The sequence below is a fragment of the Pinus tabuliformis genome, chromosome 8 (genome assembly GCF_031772625.1).
Source record: "Pinus tabuliformis cultivar Carrire ecotype Pingquan chromosome 8, CPIR1, whole genome shotgun sequence".
NCBI classification, from domain to species: Eukaryota; Viridiplantae; Streptophyta; class Pinopsida; order Pinales; family Pinaceae; genus Pinus; species Pinus tabuliformis.
This window is the reverse complement of record NC_142294.1, coordinates 16,985,054-17,009,249: the sequence shown is the minus strand read 5'-3', so window position 1 is coordinate 17,009,249 and position 24,196 is coordinate 16,985,054. Positions and strand designations below refer to the sequence as shown.

The following is a 24,196-nucleotide window of genomic DNA, read 5'->3' as shown; positions in this document are numbered from 1 at the left end:
AGAAAATGGAGCCTCCTTCAGGTTGGAGCTTGAGAACACTTACGGACGGAAGGCTGGTGGTAGGAAAGGTTGCAGTTTGCACATGGTGTTAGAGCATCCGTCCAGTAGTAGCTATTAGACAAGGTGTTGGAGCATTCGTCAAGTGGTAGCTTGATCTCTAGGGTTTTGGAGTGTCCTTCTGGTTGCAGGTGGTAAATAGGGTGTAGGATCATCCTACAAGTTGGAGCCTATAAATCGAGTGTTGGAGCTTCCTTTGATTAGAGCTTAAAACTTGATGTAAATATTTTGAAGGCAAAAATTAAGAATTGTTTGGTGGTTTTTGTCCCATAAGGGTTTCCACCTAAAATCTCTATGTCTATTGTCCTTATTTTTTATGCATTGTTGAATGGTGTTTATGTTTATCTGATACTAATAACAATTAATGATTTGTGGAATTTAAAACATACTAATAAATAAGAAATAGTGATTCACCCCCTTCTTAGTATTTCCAATAATTGGTATCAGAGTAGGTTCCTTCAGTAGAAGCTTGATAGTTGGAAGGTAGATCTCAAAGTGCAGAGTTGGGAAAATCAAGGAGGAAAGTTGTCAAGCATTCAAAAGAATCAAAGTAAAACTAACTAGCCTTATTACTTTGTTCGGTGAATTATATTTTGTATTTTGGAAAGGAAGAATGGAAGTTTATTTGAAGGCTCACAGATATGAGATATGGGATTCTATTATATCTGGAAGCATATCGACCGACGAATATAGTAGGTACAATACAAAAGCTATGAATATAATTTTTGGTACTTTTCCAGGAATCATAAAATCAGAAGTTGGCTAATGCTCAAAAATAAAACATCTTGGGGAGAAGCTTCAAAATCTCTAAGAGATTCAAAAGCATACAGGTCAAGATAAATATGTTGAAAATCATGTTGATCCTCATATAAAAGAACCAAACAACAATGATGAAGAAGATGCAGAAGAGGACAAGGAAAAATAATTGATTAATATCTTCAAAGAATGGAAGAAAATAGTAAAGGAAAATCACACACTCAAAGAATATGTTGCTCTTTTGAAACTCCAAATGTAGGAAGCATAAATGAAAGAGAAATACCTCACAATACAACTAAAGGAATTTGGTCAAAGGTATGTATTTGAAGTTGATCATAAACAAAAGGAACTAGATGCATCTTCAACAGAAATTAGCAAGCTCAGAAAGGAAGATGAAAGGAAAAAGGAACAAATACAAGTTCTTAACAGAGAAGTAGAAAAGGTCACTCTTCTAAATCTACAAGTAGAAGAAGCGGAAGAAAGAAGGAAATTGTTGAAAGGAACATTTTAGGAAGACCTTTCTCAAAAGCAAGAAGAACTTGATGCAACTCTTACTAAAATCAACAAGCTCTAGGAACGGAAAAAATAACACTTGTAGGTTATTGAAACGAGAGATAAAGAATTGGATCAATTGAATATAAAGGCAAAGGAAGTAGGTAAAGCTCCATTTAGTGAAGGCACAATCTCTCATAATTCACAAAGCGAGATTGATGAGATGTATGATAGTAGGAGTTCTCAAAGGAAAATCAAAATAAAGTACAAAATAAGTTTACGAATGTTGCAGCTCTAAGAAGTAATGTTGAAGTAATCAAGGACAAGGATCGACAAGAGGTTTTACATCCTCCAAGAAATAATAAATACATAAGATCATCTAGACAAGATAACTCATCTAGGTATGCTAATTTATTTAATGGTTATTGTTTTTCATGTACTAACTTTGGACATATGGCTAGGGATTGTAAATATTATGATAGGTACAATTATCAAGGGCATTATCAAAACCCTAGAAGTATGGTTGCAAAAACTCAAGATACATACTTCAATTATTTCGTCAGCCAAAAGTATATTTTTGTCGCTCCATCATTCAGGCCAAATGTTGAATGCTACAAATTCCATAACTATTGACAGATAGCTCACAATTGCAGGTACAATATGGAACCTTTGGTGAATGACAACCCTAACATCAGGTACAAGAGGATATGGAGAAGAGAATAGATGCAAGAAGACCAAGAAAATGAGAAAGTCTCAGCAATCATTATTTTAGGTTTTGTAAAGGCAAAAGGGCATGATGAATCTCTGATGGAACGAAGTTCAGGGTGATCCAACTGAAGAGATAGTTCACACTTTATTTTAAAGGTTCATCATGTTGAATCCTTGTAAATATTTGGAAAAGAGAGAGTCTATACACCAATAGCTATGTGTTTGAATATCGATCATTGGCAAGTTGACAGGTGGCAGATGTGAAGCAATTGTCAACATTGTGGACAAATCAATCAGCTTAAGGAACAATAGGTTTGTCAAGAAAAATTGCAGAAGGTTGTGAAAGGAAAAGTTAATTCTAATTGACAAGTACAATCAACTATGGAAATGAAACATAGTATGTTAGGGGGAGACAAGTTGATTGCAACAAGTATTAAGGAATAGAAGCAGACAAGCATCTTGAAGGTAGACAGAGGAAGGAATTTCTTCAGGGAGAGAGTAGGCAGGTTACAGGTCCACAGGAAGTAGAAAATTTGTCTAGGGGAGTCACCCTTTTCCATTGATGTCAAAGGGGGAGATAAATCAAGAGTAGAAGATCGAGGTACGAAGTCAGGGGGAGAAGTGATCACGGGGGGAGTACATGTGTTGCCATCAATTATAAAGGGGGACATTGTTGATTGGTGTTTTCATTTATGTCAACATTATTTAATGAACACTCTTATATTTTTCTTGATTAAATCAAGTTGGAAGCTCCATAGAAGGGTGGGTGGAAACCTTAGCTCCAGGATTTGGATTCCATGGGTGATGAATGTACCTCACATTTATCGGAAGTGTTTGAAGAATAAAATCATGAATTTTTAATTGGAGATCCTCACCATTAGATTCTCCTCATTGATTTTATTATGTTGGTATGTGGCACGCCATGTCGCTCTTCACGGTTTGAGAGATATTCCAATTTGGAAATGAAGAACCCAATTTGTGGGAAAAAACCCCATAAGTTGATGATGAGGTATTTCATTGACAAGTCTATGAAGATGAAATGGACCTTCCTATTAATAATAAAATAGAATATCTATATCAAAGAAGATCAATGTTTGTGGCTCCAAAATATTTGACGTTCAAATTCCAATAACCCTCAATTAATAATTGGGTTCATCATAATGCATTTTGACTCCACAAAATTATATTTTAATATTTCTAATTTCCTCCAATGGCTACCCTTACAATCCCCTCTGGTAAATATAAAAAGACTTCAATCTTTCCTCCAATTGAGATTAATCGAATGAACAAATCCATGTGATTGAAGCTTTGAAATTCCATCATTCTCGGCCCCTATGAAGACAACATTAAGGGATTTGTTTTGAAGTCCGAGTTTTGATTTGTTTGGGATTTGTTTGGGTATACATTATTGTAGGGAAAAGACTAAATTTTGGAAGGCTCACTAGGGAAAAAAATCTGTAAAGTGGAAGACCGAATTTGTTTTAGGACCAATGTCATGCATTTATATCTGCAACCTAATCTAAGGAAACCCTAGATCACACTTGGTAACTATTTCTGAGGCTCATAAAGATAGCCAAATTATCAATACAAAGTTGTTGACAAGGAATATGATTTTTTTGTGTGGTCCTTGCATCAAGGAAATGGGCACCTTTTATAGGTCCAAATAGCATCAATTTTGGGCATGATGCATTAAAATTACAGTAGCTTGGAGTAAGGTTCCTCGGCCCTTCCTAAGGAATTCCTTTGAATGTACAGTGACAATAGTCATATAACCTATGGCATTTTTGGAGCCTATGTAATGTTAACAGAGGTATGCAACATAGTATAGGAGTCACAACAGTCATCAATAAAACTTGTTAAGGTAGTAAAGTTTGTTTTGTAGACTAAGCAATGATTCTATTGACACAATACATACATATGCATCCCCATAAAAGGGAAGTTGATTCTTTTAGCTAGTAGAATAGTGAATTAGGAAGGTCTTCTTGAAAGTAATGTTCTCTTAATAGTGATTGTAATAGAGGTATGATAATGACATCATTATGACCTCATGATGCATAGATAAATGACTTTTTGTGGCAGAGTAATATTTAGTATAGGCATCCTTTAGAATGTCTTATTATGTTGATGAAAGATAGTCCATATCCTAATTATTGTGTGTACAGTAGTGGTGCTAATGAACAACAATGATATAGCAGTGACAAATTGAGATCTGTCTGTAACTTTTGATAGGCTAAGATACCTTATGCAATAGTAACCCGACTCTTGTAGCATAATAGTGACTTGATGACACTTTTGATAGTAACTTGAATACATGTAACAATTAACCTATATGTATGATGCATTGTGCTCATATGAAAAAAAAAATGGATCTCATATGACAGTGGTATATAAACTAATGACAAGGTTGGCAGATTACATATAACAGTGATGTGACTTGGTGACAATGAACTCATTGTATGTGATAGTAATATCAATGACATTTGTTATACATAACATTGCTCAAGATATCTTGAATGAGTTTGATATTGGTGACATACATTGACCCTTGGCTTGACAACATTTATGTGACAACAATATTGGCATTGACCTATTGTGATTGATAGTGACTTGATCCTTGATACAACTATAGCCTTGAAATATGAACAACAATCTTGTAGTGAAAAATATGTTGTAGTTGACAACAACTTTGGATAGTGACTTGTTTTGACTTTGAACAGTGACCCAAAATGTATTGACCTTGTTAGACAATAGGTCCTTAACTGTGGCAGTCCCCTTTTCAACATTAACTTGGTTGTATAAAGAGATTCACATATGGTTTATGTATTGTATGGAAATGAACTTGAGATAGTGTGTAACTGACTTATAATAGACAATGATAATAATACCTTGTGAGATAGTGATATATATGAGGACATGGTAGTGAGACTTATCCTAGTATGACAATAATAGTGACTTAACTTGACAGTATTGATGATAGCGACTCTTGTTGTGATGTAATGACTTGACAACATAGATGACAATGATACCTACAGTGACAACTAGCAACAATGACCTTGATAATGACAAGTGACTGATGTAACCTTGATGTGACAAAAAACCTTGATGAATGACCTTGTTGCAATAACAAATGACATTTATGTTGTTCCTATGATGTGTATTAAGAGTTTTGATAGTGGCTAGGGTTTCAACGATAGAAGTTGAGCATTTGCATTAACAATTAGAACTGTTTTGATGTGAGTTGAGCAGTGAGAATGCTAGGGTTTGATGTTGGACAAGAAAAAATGAAAATTTGATTGATAGAGTTTGTGTCGAAGTTTTATTGTATTGCATTCCTTTTGTATTGATTCAGAGCACAGGTAGATCAAGTTTGAAAATTGTGAAATGTGGTCTGTCGTCTAATCAAGGTGGCAGGGTGGTGCGAGGTAGGAGAGTGGAGTCTCCTTTAGGTTGGAGCTTGAGAACACTTTAGAGCAACAGGGTGGTGCTAGGGTAGGTTGTAGTTTTCATAGGATGTTGGAGCATCAGTCTAGTAACAGTTGGTAGACAGGGTGTTGGAGCATTTGTCGGGTTGGAGCCTGATCTTTAGGTTGTTGGAGCACCCTTCCGATTGCAACTAGTAAATAGAGCATAAGAGGATCCTATAGGTTGGAGCCTATAAAACATGGATTGGACCCTCCTTCAGTTGGAGCTGAAAACTTGATGTAAATCTTCTAAAGACAAATACTAAGAAGCGTTTGGTGATTTTTGTCGTAGAGGGGTTTCCACCAATAAAATATTTGTGTCTATTGTCCTTATTTGTTATGCATTATTGAATTGTGTTGAAGATGTTTATGTTTATCTGATACTAATACAATTAAAGCTCTGTGGAATAAAAAATATACTAATTGATAAGAAATATTGATTCACCACCTCTTAGTATTTACAACATTAAATGATAGTTATAAATTAATTTAATAGAAAAAGGTTGGAATGAGAACTCAACTCAATGTAAAACCACATAGTAAGAGGTACAATGCATTCAATGATGCATATGACCACTTGGAGGGGACATATAGTCTCAAGAAGCATTTACTTCAATGGCAGAGGATAAAGGAATGTGTAGGAAGTGGAAATTGTTGAAGAATCTAGGGCAATTAGATTAATAAGGTTCTTCTCCCATGATAACTGTTTGTGAGGTGTTTTTAATTTTTCTTGTTAGCACAACCTTTGCTTGTTAATATTAGATTTTGTCTTATCAGTTCATCAAATAGTTACCAAAACAAAAGAGACAATAACACAAGATGTTTCCTTTCTGCCAGGGCCAAAGCCTCTCACTCTTTGAGAGGATTACCTGCACAAAATTCTTCTTATAGAGATTCCAACTGACGAATACCAAGACCATGACCCTTGACCAATCGTCTTCTTTGTTATTGCTAAGATCATCATCACTGCTACTGAAGTCATCATTGTTGTAACACTAAGGTCATCTATACTGCACCACCGAGATCATTGATGCTGCACCATTGCTAAGATCTTTACTGAGATCATCTTTGCTACACCTTTGCCAAGATCATCATTGTTGCACCTTCACCGAGATCATGATTCCATCTATGCTGAGATCATGGCTGCATTTAGAATGTATGTCGAGACAAAGAGTGTCATTATGGGATCACCGAGATCCTTTTTCATCACAAACATGCCGAGATTGTGATGACTGTGTCTAGAGTGTATGCCAAGAGTGTATCACTGTGAGATCACTTTTATTCTCCTCATCACAAGTATGTTGATGACTGTGTCTAGTATGCGAAGACAGTGATCACTGCGAGATCACAGCGATCCTCCTCATCACAATTATGTTGAGACTGTGACTGTGAGACAATGATCACCAAGAATCGTGAGGAGTCTGAAACCTTGTCTCTGTGGTACCCATTCGAAAACCACAAAGATAACCTCATCTTGCACCATGGACAAACTTCTGAAATATCTTACTGTGGCATATGAAACCCTTCCTGTGACTGCCCTCTCTTCCTGTGACATTTGAAATCTTCCTGGGACAGCCTTCTGAAAACTTCAAATGAATCTGAGTTTTGTGTTTTTTGTGATGACTATAGCCACATATATATAGTGGTTTGCCTTTACATGTGAGACGATATGACACGCTGAATGGATGTGTCTCTATAGGTGAGCCGACGAGACTTCTTTAGCTATTTTGGAGGTCAACTTCTTCAAGAGGGATTGTGCTTGTATTTTGGAGGTCTATTTAGACATATTTATTGACTTATGTACATTGACTCATGCTCAATAAGAGCTTCTTCATACATGACATTGACTCTTTGACTCAATAATAAATCCTAAGGCTCTCATGGGAGCCACTAAAAAATCCACCTCTTGCTCATGAAACCCATGTAGCAAGGCATAAAAAAATAATTTCATTTCCTTTTATTTCATAATGACAAATATCATGTCATTATGAAGATTGAACCTAGTTACACCTTCTTCAACAGACACAACCTTAGAGTAGAAAAACTCTAGTGCCAAAGAATGCCAATGGTCTCAAAAGATTGAGGTTACGTTCTTCTTTGGAATTATATTGCCATTCTTCATATGCGAAATTAGAAAATCCACTTGGAAATTCCAGCATCTAGATTCTAATAGCCATTTATCTCAATTCAACATAGAATGGATGGTCTAAGCATGCTAGATATTGTAATTAACCAATCAAATGAAAGGAATGAACCTTAAGCAAGGGTTAACGATAACATGAGAATAGACATTAGAATTACATGGATACAATCAATATTTATTTAACTTAGTGTACAAAGCCCTCAATTTGAGTAAGCAATAAATTGATTGAAAGATTGAACTCATTATGACTATTGGGATTTAACTTTCTATTAAGTTAACTCACATAAGAGTGTTGGACAACCATTAGTTTCTAACAATAACAAGTTGCATAGGTCGTGCATTAAAATACTCAATTAATTCAATGCAATAGTGTCAAATCAATCAAGCCACTAGGAATAAAAAATGCACAAGTAACATGCATTAGAGACCTAACAAACTAAAACAAATGACAAAACATATAAAGTTTTGCCTTGAAAACTCAAATGAGAAAACCAATTTGAAATGATTGCTTAGTTCTCATTTCAACAATCTCTTATTAGAATGTAGTGCATGGTTATTTGTGCATCCTCACCTCTCTTGGCTAGCAAAAAGTTGTTTGTGAGGCTAATTATAAAAAGATTCATGAGTTATTTGTTTTTCGTATTTTTCTCTCTTTTTCCGTGTATATATCTTTTTGTTTTTCATCTTTTCTCTTTCTTTTTTCATATATATATATATATATATATGAAAAAGCAGAGAGAATTGTTTTTCATCTCTCGTCTCATTTGCTTTTTTTCTTTTAATAGTGCATTGTCCCTTATGTTTTTAATCTAACCTTTATTAATTGTCAAGTTGCACTTCTAGGTATGTAGGTACTTAGTTTTATGATCATTTTCTTGTTCAAATCCATTTCAAATCTATAATAGCTCAAGGCTTCATTATTACCACCTAGACCTTATGCTTCTATAAATCACTCATTTGTTGGCACAAATGCAACTTGACATATCTCTCTTACGATCCCAACAAATTGTAATATCCATTATTCATGCTAACAATTTTGTCTCCAATGTTCTTAATAATTCTATTATGCATCCAAGCACATACACACTCTCTCATAGGTGCCAAATGCCAATAGGGAAATGTCCTTAAGGCATCATTAGATAGGGGAACAACCTCCATTTTATTCTCCAACGACTAGCTGGGTAGAGCCAATCTATTAGAATTTTAAAACATGTTATAAACCATTGAATCAAAATTCTAAGATTTAAATTATTGTCATGATTCCCCAACCCAATATGGTCATGAATGCAAAAGGACCTTTGGTAGAACAAAATGATAATGATGAACATATGAAAATAAAGGATGTTGGCATCTTCCTTCACCTTTCAAAGGTATAGGATATAATAAATTGAAAGAATAGTGTTTTGGTGACCATCAACACTATTTTTTCAAGGAAAAGATAATAATACCATTGTCCTCTTCAATTAAAAAAAAAACTACAATAATATTGTTCTTATAACTAACATCATATACATCATAGTTAACTATGAGTGACTATAAATTTGACATAACTAACATCATGGCTACTATAAATACGCTTAACTAACATCATAAACAACTATCCATTTAGCATAACTAACCTCATAATCAACTATAAAAAATTATCAATTTAATTAGTCAAGTATAAGTGGATATCAACTTAACTCAACTCATGACCTACTCTTTATAAACATTTACATGAAGTTCTTTTAATTATCTTAACACTCCTAATAAGCAACTATCCATTTAACATAGCTAACATCATAATTAACTATAAAAAAAAAATATCAATTTAATATCACTACCATCTTAATCAATCAAGTTTAAGTGAATATCAACTCAACTTAACTCAACTTATGACCTACTCTTTACAAACATTTTCACTTAATTCTCTTAATTTCTTATAATTTAATATCACTACCATCTTAATATAAGTGGAACTCAACTCAACTCATGAACTACTCTTTATAAACATTTTCACTTAGTTATTTTAATTATCATAGCACTATTAATGACTATTACCATTTTGTTGGTTGGGAATGAAACCCAAATGATATTTAAAAAAAAAAAACTTTGTTTTTTGAATTATAATCAACTATAAAAAATTATCAATTTAATTAGTCAAGTATGAGTGGATATCAACTTAACTCAACTCATGACCTATTCTTTATAAACATTTACCTTAAGTTCTTTTAAATATCTTAACACTCGTAATAATCAACTATCCATTTAACATAGCTAACATCATCATTAACTATTAAAAAATTATCAATTTAATATCACTACCATCTTAATCAATCAAGTTTAAGTGAATATCAACTCAACTTAACTCAACTCATGACCTACTCTTTATAAACATTTTCACTTAATTCTCTTAATTTCTTATAATTTAATATCACTACCATCTTAATATAAATGGAACTCAACTCAACTCAACTCATGAACTACTCTTTATAAACATTTTCACTTAGTTATTTTAATTATCATAGCACTATTAATGACTATTACCATTTTGTTGGTTGGGAATGAAACCCAAATAATATTTAAAAAAAAAAAACTTTGTTTTTCGAATTATAATATTATTTTCCAAAAATTTGTATTTAACGATGAGGAAACCATAATCGTATACACAAAAATTATTAAAAGGGTAAACTCCTTTTGATATCAACCCTAAATAAGATATCCACGTGTCCCTTATATTAGTCTTTTTTTTACCAAAACAATATTGTTTATGGAGAGTAGTTTAACAAAGTTTATGATTGTGATTATTAAGTTTTTTTTGTTGAATGGTTTAAAAGATTATATTAACCAAAGTTAAGACCAACAACATTTTTCTTTTTTGGAAATTCAATTCATTAGCTCTCCACAAACATATATTACCCACCAAACATATATTATGGAAAAATAACTTCTAAACTAAAAAAATACATTGATGTTCAGAAACTCCCCCAAAATTTCATGAAACGCATTTTACAAAGGAGGTACACATCTTTGTCATTAAACAAATCGATAGCAGCTTTGTAAACATCTTTCTCAACTCTCAAACGAATACACCAGAAGTCACGAGTTCGAACCACGCCTACCTACCATTCTTCTTACATATTACAGTTCTTCTGGCTCATTTCATTTCTATATGTGTCTTCTTCCTATAAAGGAAAAGCTGATGTACAGTCCCTGTCAGAGATTTCTGTATGCTAGCAGTGCGGGCGTTATCTTCCCAGCAGCAGGATACCTAGTGGGATGAATTATTATTGTCTTCGTCGTTGTTATTATCGACAAACTCTAAATCCAAATCCATTCCGACCATGGCTAGGGCGAGATGGCCCTGGCGCGCCTTCATGTTCTTCTCAGATTCTCCATTGACGTCGTCAAGCAGTGTGAGGCGAGCATGCTGTATGAGTCTCGTGTCTTCTTCGCCATTCAGGATTTTGAGAATGTGGCTCATGCATGGCCTCAATGACTCCATTGGGTGGAGGCACACAGCCGCTGCCCCCATCATTCTCGTTACCTGCTTTCCCTTGCAGGACGATCTCAGTTGAGGGTCCACCAGCTCCTCTGCATTTCCCCTGTACAGTAACGGCCTTGCCTGAACAAACACACACAACAATGAATCTAACTGCCCATCAATTATTTCTTCAAACCCATTGAATCTAACCAGTTCATTAAGTGCATTGATTATGAACATTATCAATTTTGCATTGATTGAACCCATTTGAATCTAACCAGTTCATTGGATGGATCGGTTGATTGGGTTAATTGAATATCAACAGTATCAATTACATTAAACCCATTGAATCCAGCAAGTTCATTGGGTGTATCATATATGAACATTAGCAGGCAAACTCCACAACCTCCAAATTCTTAAGGCTATCTCTGCTAATCTCAGCAAAATCAATCAAACATATTGACAAAACAAAACAAAATAGAAGAAAAGTGGCTCACCCAAAGGACCAAGTTCTCAATCCCAGGGCGTTCTGTGTCAATGGCTTTCCTTCCAGTCAGCAATTCCAATAAAACAACTCCAAATGCATAAATGTCAGTTTTCTCAGACACCTTCCCATGCTGGAAATATTCTGGAGCCAGATACCTGTATCCAATGCCCTTTTAATTATTCTCCATATCATCAAAGCTTGCGCACTAGCCCATGTAACAACCAATTGATTTACACAGTGCATTGGGTACATTGAATATGGATATCAGCACAATTCAATGTGCACTGAGTGTACAAAAAAAAATCTAAATATGTATCCTAGCACAAACGCATTTGAATATAGATACTATGAGAAACCCATATAAACCAGGTCTGATACATATCCACAAATGGCCGAACCAGACATGCAACCTCTGAAATCTGATGTCAAGGGCTATATCAGATTCGGCTCAGATTTATTTCAGATTCCAGTTTAGATTTATATGTGCAAGTATCTTATGTGATCTGATAAGAAAATGGTCTTTACATGGAAATGGTATCCAAGAATTATTTGCCTCACCCAAATGTTCCTTTAACTGACTTGCACAAGAAGGGTACAGAAGGCCCCAGCGTCCATGTTGCTAGCCCAAAATCACACAACTGCAATAGAAATAGTCACATAAGCATTATATGCCAAAGATCTGAACATTATTGAATGTGGAATCCATATGCAAGCTGCATCAAAAATAGATCTTCTGAACATTATTGAATGTAGCATCCATATGCAGATTGCAACAGAAATAGATCTGACCAATACATGGTTTCTCACCATTATATGCAAACTTACTGTTACATTACCTTAGCTGTTTTCCGAGAGGATAAAAGAATGTTTGAGGGTTTGATATCTCTATGTAGGACGCATTTTTGAGTGCCATGATGCAAATAATCCACAGCCTTGGCAATTCCTACTGCGACTCGAAACCTGGCTGACCAGGACAGAGAGCCCTTCCCTTTCTTTTTATTTTCTGCATTTTCACACAAATCATCAGTAATCAGACTTCTTATTCTCAGACCAACAGAAAATAAAATGCCCAAAAGAAGATGAATTCTAGACATAACAGGACCATGAAAATGGTATGACAAACTTCCACCGTTAAACAATAAGCAGCTTTCTTTCTTTTCATTCCAACAGAAAATAAATGCCCAAAAGAAGAATAACTACAGGTATAACAGTACCATGAAGATGGTAATCCAAACCATCAAAACACTGATCAGAGTTGTTTATTTTCAGCCCAACAGAAACTAAAATGCCCAAAAGAAGAGTAATTACATATATGACAATACCACATGAAGATGGTATTCCAAACTTTAAAAACACCAGTAATCACAGTTCTTCTGTTCAGTCCAACAGAGAATAAAAAGCCCAAAAGAATAATAATAAAGACAGATATAACAATACCATGAAGATGGTATTCCAAGCTTCCACCAGATATGAACTTGTAGACCAGAAAAAGGCCCAGGCGATCAATGCAGTAACCTAACAAAGGAACCACATGACGATTCTTCAAACTGCCAGCAATGTGAAGCTCTCTGCAGAATGCCTTGTCTGATTCCTTATCATCACAGTCCAGCCTTTTCACAGCAATCAGTTTCCCAAACCTCAGCCTGCCTCTGTAAACGCAGCTGTGAGCTCCCCTTCCCAGCACTTTGTCTATGTCCATTAAAAAATTCTCATAATCAAGATAACACCAAACAAGAAGAACAGTATACAGAATTTCATTTGCTTTGCATAAAGGAAATTGATTTTATTTATATGTAAATAGATATCAGATCAGAAAATACCTTGAGAGAAGTCTGATGTAGCCAATCGAATCTCTTCATAGTCGAATCTAGACAAGCCTTCCACTGCAGGCAAAATGTGACGTTCCAAGGACTGGATTCTTGCCCATTGAACGTCTGATTTGTTGCTTGAAGCCATGATACCGTCCTTACAATCTGGGGTATCCATTCCTTTCTCCAGATTCACTAACAGTACAGTGGGTCTGGAACCAACAGGAGTATTGTTGCTGTTATTATTGCATGCAGCCTCCAAATCCAACTGGGAGCCGAAACTGAAACGAAAAGAAGAATTAACAGAAGTGATATCCAGGTTTTCTGTGGCTCCTGGACTACAACACCCCAACTGATCGACTAAATCGCCCGCTAGAAGCCAAGTGTCATTGGGGTCAAATTCATTTAGACTATTAAGATTTCTGGCCGATCTTTTACTTCCAGTTAGAAGTCCCATGGTGGCGAGACCCCATCGATTTTTCCTGCACAGAATTTTCATTTTCATGGCTGTTTCGCAATCCACCGAAACCTGTGCAATCATCTCTTCCTCGCTGTTAACTGGACCATTGTGAATGCAAGCCTTGTTTTTATGATTTTTCTGCTTACCGCACTCAGTTTTTTCCTCACTATTAACTCCCTGGCTGCTAGAGACGCACCCCATGAATAATGTTATATCATGTCCTCCGGTCAGATCTGGAGTTGGAATTTGCACCCCTAAAAAAGCGAAAGAACGAAAAAGAAAGTTGCTGAAAAGCTGCCAGTCTTCTGGGACACTTTCCAAAGTTGGCGGTACTCTGTTCCTTTGAACGCAAGAAATAGCCACAATAAGTGAATGCGTAGTCTGAGAAACAGGGGCAGTTTATTCAAACACTGGAGGAGTTATCAAAGCATCCATGGAGTATATTCATGAACGACTGTCACAGAGAAAGTTCAAACATTGTTAGGTGAGTTATATAGATCAGAGAGATGGAGAACAGGTGCAACTCAAGGTGGGGCATGAATTCTGATGGGAAAAGTGAATCTGTACATGTTGTCGCGCCCAATTTCCCGCAAAATCTGCACCTACAAGGAAAGATAATTTTATTTTAAATTAATAGCCAGCGGACCAACACAGCTACAGCTATTCCATTTCATGTGTGGGAGAAGAAACTGGATTTTGTTGCAATCGATTTTGATAGATTTAGCTCACCTACACAACTTCACTTGTTTTTTATTAATTCTTCTCCCCTCCCTGTGAGGTGGTTTAGGGTTTATCAAAGCTAAATTAATTGGGTAAATTCATTGACCCAGGCTTTAAGTTGTAACTTATTTTGTGACATGACGGTGACAAATTGTTAAATATTTCTTTTAGGGCAAAGGTAAAGGAATCTAGAATTTATCGAGGTGAATTAATGAAGAGTATGATATCCATTGACTTACCTTGGACGTATTGACTGACTTTTAGGAACATTTAAGTTGTGTGTTTCAATTAGAGTTAAAGTAACCTTGTAATGCGGGTAAATTATTAGGACTTTTATAACGTAATTCATGGGTTCAATTCTGGAGTAACTCATGTTTATGATGGGATGACTTGTTTGGATATTTAGTTAAATAAAATGTGGGATAGTTTGTTGGATGTTTAGTTAAATGAAGTGGGTTTGACTGTATAATTTGTTGGGTTATTTATATCAATACAATGAAGTGTAACTAATTAATAAATAGTTTTTTGGGTTTAATTTTATTTGTAATTAGTTCAATTTTTTAAGAATTATAGGTTTAAATTGTTGAATTTGGAGAGTTTGAATGTTTAGGAGATTTTTTTTTAGAGTATTGAATTTATTTATGTATTTAAAAACACATTTTAAATAATAAGAAATTACAATATTGTCTAAATTTATATCACACGAAGGTCGTGGAGGCGACGTAGTGGTAAAGTCGGCCTCGTCATGACGGACCGGTCTTGTGTTCAATCTCGAGCAAGGTCGTAGCTCGTCATGCGAGTAGTTAGTCTAAACCGGGTCAAGCCCACTACCTTTACCCACGGGGTTTTGGATTGACGGTGAATGGATGTGCTGTTAAGGTACTCCTTGCGATAGGTCACCGATTCAATCCCCCGTGAGTACTTAGGTTAGTCTTAACTAGAAAAAAAAAATTATATCACACGTTTCTAAAATAAAAGTGACCATTCCATTTATTATTAATTATACTATATCTTAAAATTATATTAAATATTTTGATTTTTTAATCAAATTGAATTTTATGTAAATAATTGTTTTTTTAAATATATATTTTTTTTTGTATATTGTATAAATATATGTTTTATAAATAATGTTGATAAGTATGTTGAATATGTATGGTGCTAGAATGTATGGTTAAAGTATTCCTTGTAAAAGTTTTATCGTTAAAAATTTTGTAACTTAATTAACGAGTAAATAAATATATTAAATATAAATTTATTATTATTTAAAATAAATAAATTTTGAAAATAATTTTTTATTAATTTTTTAAATATAGTGAGAATCAAAATAAAATTTATTTTTCAAAGTAAAATGATTTGAACAAAAATATATTAATTTTAACTTAAGGATGAAAGTTGCTATTGATGTCAAAGCCCTAATCTTAGGGATGATGCCTTAGCTTTGGGATGATCAAAGCATGTGATAATAGTTCAAGAAGTCCTAAAGAGAAAAAGGGTTTAAACCTTTAAATGCAAAATTGATAGTCAAAAGAAAATTAAGGGAAAGATGGTCAAAGCCAAAGAAAATTCAAGGAAGGAATATGTCATCATGTAGCCCTCATCAAGCTCTTTTCAATAGTATATGGTACTTTGTCTAACTCCTCGCGGTTGAAGAGAAATGACTTTTGAATTTTAGATGCCCCATTTGGATATCCTATCTTTGAATGCACTTTTACTCCATTTACCTAACTCAAATGTAAGTATAACATACGTGGTTGGAAAACTTATTCCAAGACCTTTCCAATGGATAAATGATTTTTTGGAATATTCAATATACATTTTGTTAGTTGCACAAGCCAATACAGCTAGTGGACAAGTCGCCCCAGCGAGTGGACAAGTTAACTATTGAAAATTGCAACAAGAAATTCTCAATTTGATTTTGCCTTTACTAAATTGAGAAAATTCAAATTTCCACATCAACGACAACTTGGATGATGTTAAACTTTGTGACATGGCTTGTGTCACCCAGTTTACTCAGTAAATTCGAGTTGGAGGAGTTAGAGTTCAATTTTCCATGTGCAATTGCTAATTTGTAGCAATCAAGGTCAGTTATCTCAGGTTGTTTTCAGTTAAACTAGTCACAACTTTTGGAGGAACTAGTGGAAGTTCAGTTAAGCAATGAGACTTTAGTCAAACTCACTGATCGTCTTGTTAACTAATTAATCAACCCAAAGTAGCTACTGCATGTAGAGAATTCGAGTTACCCAATTGAGGTGGAGATTCCAAGGCAATGTAACACCAGTTGTAGACTAATATTGAGTGTACAGTTGGTGCATGCATTCAGATGATCAGACTAAGGAATTGTGCAATTCAATTAGAGGAATTTCTTAAACAAGAGGGGCTAATTCCTCAAGGAACAACACAAGGAAATAGGAGCTCAAGGCAAGGCAAAATTTGACTAAGTATGGGTCAGAGGCCTTTGGTGAGCAGAGAGATAGGTTGTGCACTTGCAGGGTGAGCTCAGTTGAGCAAAGAAATTGTAATACATATTTATTCATTTGATTAATGCAAGTAGGCATTAGGGTTTTTTAGAAGATTGATTTCCCTAGATAAAAATACTTGTTGCATGTGTGTTATTTCTTATTGCCTGTCTAAAATTTTTGTTCTAGATTGTGAATTACTTTCCATAGAGCAGTAGAGTAGGTTTGTGTCTTGTGATCTTGGTTAAAATTTCATGAGTAACTGCAAATCTACAACCTAATTTCTACATGGTATCAGAGTTGGATTCACATTAGAGCAGGAAATTCGAAGTTGTTTCTCATAGGTTCGAATTTGAAGATCAATGTAACAGGATTTCTTCAAAGCTGAGAAGATGACCTTTAATGGACTAAGGCTAAAGTATGCCTTGGAAGGCACCTCAAATTTTTTTGCATGGAAGGATCATAGGAAGGTGGTATTGAATGACAATGGATTGCTCGAATACATCAAGATAGATGTTGCAAAACCTCAAGCATTTGATGCCCAAAACCTTGCTTAATGGGTAGCCAAGGCGAGGAGAATAATATTGGAGGGAGAAGAGGATCATATTGTCTTGAATATCCATGAAAAAGAAACTTCGTTCATGATGTGGAAAGAACTGACAAAATTGTTTGAGAATAGTAGTGACCACAGGAAGTTGACGCTCAAGGATAAACTTCGTGTTGAAAATGCAGCAAGAAATTCCTAATTTGATTTTTCCTTGATTAAATTAGGAGAAATTCGAATTTTAATTTCATTAGAATACTTGGAGGTAGTTAACTGGGGTGACATGGCTCTTGTCACTTAGTTAACTCAGTAAAATTTGAGGTGGAGGCACTTGAGTTCAGTTCTACATGATTGATTTCTAATTTGTAGCAATTTGTTTAAGTCAAATTGCTTTATGGTCAGTGTAACTAGTTCTCATTGTTAGTAGAACTAGTGGAGGTTCAGTCAAGGGTGTGTAACTTTTTTCACACTAAGTAATAATTAAGTTAGCTGGGCAATCAACCTAAATTAACTCATGCATGTAGAGAATTCAAGCTACCCAGTTGAGATTAAAGTTCAAGGGCAATGTATTATCAATTGTAAAGTAGTTCAAGTTGTAAAGGTCATCCATGCAGTCAAAGAAGGACCTATAGGAATTACACAATCCAAATTGAGGAATTTCCTAATTAATAGGGGGCTAATTCCCAAGGGAAAAACATGTTGGCTCGGTTGGGCTTGGCGCATGTTTATCTTGTACTCCACACCCACAAAACCCTCAAACATCGGCTCTTTTGGCAACGACTCGCAAGCAGCTCAAAGTCTGACATGAGGTGGCTATGGGTGATTGCAGAACCAGGTTTCTGCAACCTTGAGGGATTGTGCAGAGTGGCTCTTAACTTCACTTTCTGTACTTTAATCATCCTTCTAATGTTCATAGCATTACTGTGCAATGTATTCTAACTACAGACTTTGCTACATTCATTTTAATATACACACATTATAGAACAATAACAGTTGCACTAACCTACCAATTTACTTGCAATTACTTCGCATAAACAGATAGAACACAATTAACAGATAAAGGTACAAAAGACTTTGCCAAAAATTCTTCTTCTTTATTAAGATAGATCTTTAAGTACATACAACTTCTCGACCTGCACACCCAACTGTAGGTGGTCTGCGCACTTAGTTGCAGACTCTTCCAAGGCATCTGTGCACTTAGCCGCAGAGCCTTTCCTTAAGACCAAAACACAGAACAAATGACTTGATAACCCTTGCTCTCTCTATGATATGATCTAATTTATCCCTTTTTGACAAAGCATTACATTTCGTTAAATACATTACATTGCTACAAAAACCATGGTCCACATACCATGGACTCAACAAAACAATGAACTAAAACCTTGATTTCCATTACAAAATGAGGGCTTCAATCGTAAATAGAAATTTGCGGACTCTGCACACTCCACTCCTCAAAATGCGGGGTCTTTGACCAAAACTAGACCAATTTAGGTCACTCCCAACATGCCCCCAATACTCACATGTGACTCGTCCCGAGTCACTTAGCTGCAGTGCCCTTGATCTTTGTTGTGATGCCATTGTAGATGGCATTGTACTATTGTACTATTTCTGCTACATGATTTTCCTCTCTGTGCACTTCTTCCAGTAGTTCCTCTTTGGTTGGTCTGACAATCTTCCGCAACACTTCTTTCTCCCTCTATCATAACTCCCTGAGCCTTTCATCTACTACTTGTGAAAGCTAGAGGGCCTCATCCTACCACAGTTGAGTCCTCTCTTTCAAAATCTACTCTTTCCTCTGAAGATCTTCAATTTATTTTTAGAGATTCTTCCCTTTAGTGATGTTGGCGAGCCTCTACAAGACTGGTAGGATCTTTGCAGTTGCCAAGATCTCTTCCCACTGCTTCTTCTTCGCCTATGGCTCCTCTTCAATCCTCTGAGTTTTTGGATCCTCCTGCAGTGAGGTCCAAATATGTATAGTCTCATCTAGTAATTTTCCACAATCCACCACTGTGTCAAAGATTCATTTTACTGCAGCTTTAGATACCTCTCCCTTTTCTCACGTACTTCCAGTGGCATGACTAGTTGCAACCTTATTTGCAACTCATAAATATTCACTTCATATTCAAACTTTATTTTTGCGAGCTTATTCTTTGACTCCTTTATTGCGAGGTCGAGCTTCGTGACCTTCTCTGTTGGTGGTTCTTCTTTGCAGACCTTTTCATCCGAGACTTCACTAAAAGTGTTTGAAATGGCTTCCTCTAGATGTTGTTGTTGTTGGCATGCTTTCTCCCTTTCTTTGATCAATTGATCAAGCTCCTCTTAAACGAAGCTCTTTCCTTTTCCATCTAAATGCTTAACAGTGAAGTGCGTTCTTCTCACTCCTTTATTTCATCTGTAATACTTTGATGGAACTCGTGTTACTTGAGTTAGCAATGTGGCAATGTTCATGTTAACACAGTCCCACCCTCTTGCTCGTTCTTTGTCCTCGATAGATTCAAATTATAACGCTCCACCTGGTATCTACAAAATCCTCAATCTAATCGTTGGCTCTATCTGTAACTCTAGGTGCAGTGGTTGACTTATCTGTGTCAATTGTCTGGTTACCTATGATACTGCTCATATAAGCTAGGTGATAACTTGGGATGTTGGTTCACCACCATGTGCAAATCCATGTCCAATAGCATAAAAAAATTGTGTTCTCCTGTGTGCGCAATGGCTCCTTGGTATGCCATAGTGAGGCATACCACGCGACTTCACATACATCTGTTTCGACTAGTGGAAATTATGAGTCCTCTGGCTAATTCCATACTAACAATGTGATGATCAAAGTCAACCACGCAAAATGAAATGTTTTTCCTTCCTCCTATGCTTCACGACAATCCTCCAAAAATTCCTTGCATAAGTACCTAGCCCAGTTGAACTGAACCCCAACAATGCACTACGGAACCAAAGAAACCATGGCTACGGGGAATTCATTTTCTCTGCATTTCCTCATTATTTTTCCTGCTAAAATGTGTGCGGCGAAGTGCACCCCTTGGTCGTTGATAGAGTTGATATCGTAACCATGTGACTTCTTGATAATCTTGAACTTATCCTTCATGGTCTGTGCCATTTCCTTGTCTTGGTGTTTGCCGACGAACTCTTCAGCGGGGTCCTTCCCTTTGTAGGGCATCCCAATAATTATTCTTATAAACATCTCGTCAATCGGGATCCTCTTCCCCAATAAGAGGCATCTATCATGCACCAATACCGGTAACTGTCGAATACAGGCTGTGTTGGACGTGTTTCTACCGAAGTGTGGCACATATAACATGTTTAGCAAGCATGATCTCTGCAATCATGCATCCCACTAGTGTGGTTCTAACCTCATAACTTTGCTCTCTGGATAATATACCTATTGTAGGTACTTGCTCGACTCGAACTGCAAATATTTACTTCTGTCATTGATCTAAAATGGATCTTGGATAAACCTATAAGTCTAAGAGACTTCATATAAGAGGTAAAAGGTGCTAAATGGCACAAATTCTTGTAAAGCTGAGTCGAATAAAGAAAAGGGTCAAAGGCAAAGTTCTATGTAAATGTCGCATCAGAAAGGGTTCAAAGGGAGGACTTAACCGCAGGCCTTATGAATCCCTGATTGTGATCTTTGACATATTACATCAGAGGTAGGCTACCATGCGATATCGGAACCTGAGCGAGCCAATAAAGCTATTGCGATGAAGCGGATCGACGATTAGCGATATATATATCGCATTGGAGCAGTCCATGGGATGTTGTATAGGCCTCGTGCCATTGCGATTGCGATATGCGATGGCACTGATCAGCGATAGTGCCAATGCGAGGGGCCCGATAGTGATACGCCGATGCAATGGGGTAAATAGCGATACGCGATGCGTCAATATCGGCGATCGGTGGATCCCCAATATAAAGGGTCGTTGACATATGCAATTGCGATTTTGGATCAGGGTGCAGACCTGATAGGATTATAAGCGTGATTTCATATCATTTGAAATCTGGATTTACGAGATTTCTTTCTATTTTCCCATGTATTGGGTTTTTGGCCATATGCAATGCAATTGTGATATGCGATAGAATGATGGACCCAAGAGGATTATGGGGGTGATTCTATATTGTTTGAGTTTCGACAAAATGCTCCATGATGTGTTTTTCGTCGGTTTTCCTATGTATTCTGTTATGTGGCTATTTTCAGGATTTCTGCACAGGAAGGCCAAACGACTGGGTTTCCTGTGCCCGCTGGTTCATTTCCATTTGGAAACGACCATCACACCTGTGCCACGCTATCAGCGGGCGTTTCTGTAACAATGATGCGTTATGTAATACACAGAGCCACAGATCCAATGAGCCATATGGCTAGTCATAGAGCCACAGAGCCAGAGAGACAGAGGGCCAGTCGAAGAAACACAGAGGTAGAGGAATGATTACACATAGAGAAACGGACAGGAAGTCGCAGAGCCAGAAGCATGCCTCACAAAAGCCAGAGATAAAAATTGACAGGGGGAGCTTGGAGTCGCTTGGAGGTCGAGCGAAACCAGAGAGCTCAATTGACGAAGAGTTGCTTGGAGGTCGAGCGAACCCAGAAGCTCGTGAGGGCTAGAGCCAAGGGCCAAAGCCAAGAGTTAGAGCTGAGAGTAGAAGCAGAGGTCGCTAGAGGTTAGAGGCAGTTGCAGAGAATAGAGCCAGTGTTCATTCTCAAGGTTCCAATAGTCGAGATGACTGTAGGGGACTCCTGAATCCATTGAGATGGAGTTCAGAAAATCCTGAAGACTTCTAAGAGCCATGGAGTGGTAATGAAGTTTCAGAATAGCAAAGAGATCAAAGGATCAAGCTATTGCTGATGTCCAAAGTGTGTTGAAGAAAGAAGAAGGAGTTCTAGTGACAGTGAAAGAACTCTGAGGGAGTTAGTGCAAGCTAGAGCTCAAGATAGCTCAAAGTGCTGATTGAAGGAGTCTAGAGAAGCCTAGATCTGTTTGCAGAGTAAGGACAGCTAGGGGTAAAATGGTATTCTAAGCCCATATGTCCAGTTGTAAACCTATGGAGTTGAGTGTGGAACTTGTAAAAGAAGCATTACCATAATCCCAAAGAGCCTAGTTGAGTTGACTAGAGCTCACGGAGACGTAGCCCAAGAGGTTTGGGTGAACTCCTAATTATATTGTTGTTATGTGTGTTGGTTATTAGTTGCATTTTGTTGTTATATATTTTTATATCCGTTTAAGCAAATCAACTTAAAGCACTTAACAATTAAAGGCAAACTAAAAACAAACACCTATTTCAAGCACTTTTAATTCCGCAATTAGCAATCATAAGCATAGATCTTGGAAATTGTTTAAGCTTTGGAGTGGGAGAGGTTCTTGTAATCTGACAAGAAGCCTTTAGTGCCCCATTTCAGATTAATCATTAAAGTCCCACTCCTCCTTTTTTAATTGCAAGATTTTCCCCAACACTTCGACTTCAATTGGCACTTTTTTTTTTTGTAGCAGTGGTGTGAAAGTGCTGAATTTTGTGTCTTTTGGGTCCTTAACCAGCTTAGTACCCGATTTCCTTAGTGGAAAATATGGTTGCAGCACAAAGGGAATTTTTTTGTGCTTTGTCTCCACTTGGGGGATCTCAGCTTCCACCTCACTATCATAGATTTCCTCTGGTTCTTCTTGTTGTACTGACTTCTTCGCCTTCTCCTTAGGTTTCTTATCTTGCTTGGTCTTCATCCATCGCTTTTTTGTTGTCTTCTTCCTTGGGGATGTTCTTAGCTCTACTCCAGAGGCTTCAGCTGGCCTCTTTTCGGGTCTTTTCTTAGGTTGTTCTTTTGTAACTACTTGTTTTCACGGTGACCTCACGCGCGTTGGGGACAGGGGTACATTTGGTGCTCTAGTGTGGGCTTCCATGACTCCTAATAGCCCTTTCTTTGCAAATGTTTGAGTAATTTCTTCAAATATTCTCTCATACATACACTTGACTCGCTCTTGATTGTAAATTCTCAAATTGAATTCTCTAGATAGCAAAGTGTAAAGTGTGGAGTGGGACCTGGATTTTATAGCGAATTTGAATTTCGAACCTCATGATTAGCTTAGATCTTGTTCATTTAATGCAAGTATGGTGCTAGATCCATCCATTTGTGCTTCATAAATGCATTTCTCCCGCTCATTTTAATGACAACTTCCTTTTAACGACAACCTTTTCCTTCCAACGATCATATTTTTCCGGTTATCTTCAACAATTGCGTAGTAATATTCCCTTCGTCGCAGTTCTTTTGGACTTCGACGTACTTCTGAATATCGTGCAGTAATATTTCTTCAGCACGATTCTTTCTGACTTCGACATACCCTTGAATATAGTGCAGTAATTATTCTTTGATGAGGTCCCCTTCTGCAGAGTAGTTTATAGTCTAGTGCCCACTTTCAACTGTAGGTGGCACTAAGACTCTTCTTCTTTCGTCTTTCAGTGCAAAGCTCTAGAGACAAAGTTGTCCCTCTATACCTTAAATCTACTACCATTCACTCATCCTGGAATTCACCATCAAAGACATGTTTGATGATATATGACCCGAACCAATGTGTCTTAAATTTTCCTGGGAACTTCGCGAATTTGCTATCATATAAGAGTACAAGACATCCTTCCCAGAATGT

General features: G+C 36.5%; 1 protein-coding gene across 1 annotated transcript; it reads right to left on the bottom strand.

The window, feature by feature from the left end:
* Window positions 1-10,603: 10,603 nt before the first annotated feature.
* LOC149233933 (pto-interacting protein 1-like) lies at window positions 10,604-14,526 on the bottom strand. The gene is made up of 6 exons (XM_089371687.1): window positions 13,388-14,526; window positions 13,005-13,256; window positions 12,404-12,570; window positions 12,126-12,205; window positions 11,578-11,722; window positions 10,604-11,221 (listed from the first exon to the last, which is right to left on the bottom strand). The coding sequence occupies exons 1-6, from the start codon at window positions 14,034-14,036 to the stop codon at window positions 10,868-10,870; spliced, it is 1,647 nt and encodes a 548-aa protein (XP_089227813.1). The 5' UTR covers window positions 14,037-14,526; the 3' UTR covers window positions 10,604-10,867.
* Window positions 14,527-24,196: the final 9,670 nt, after the last annotated feature.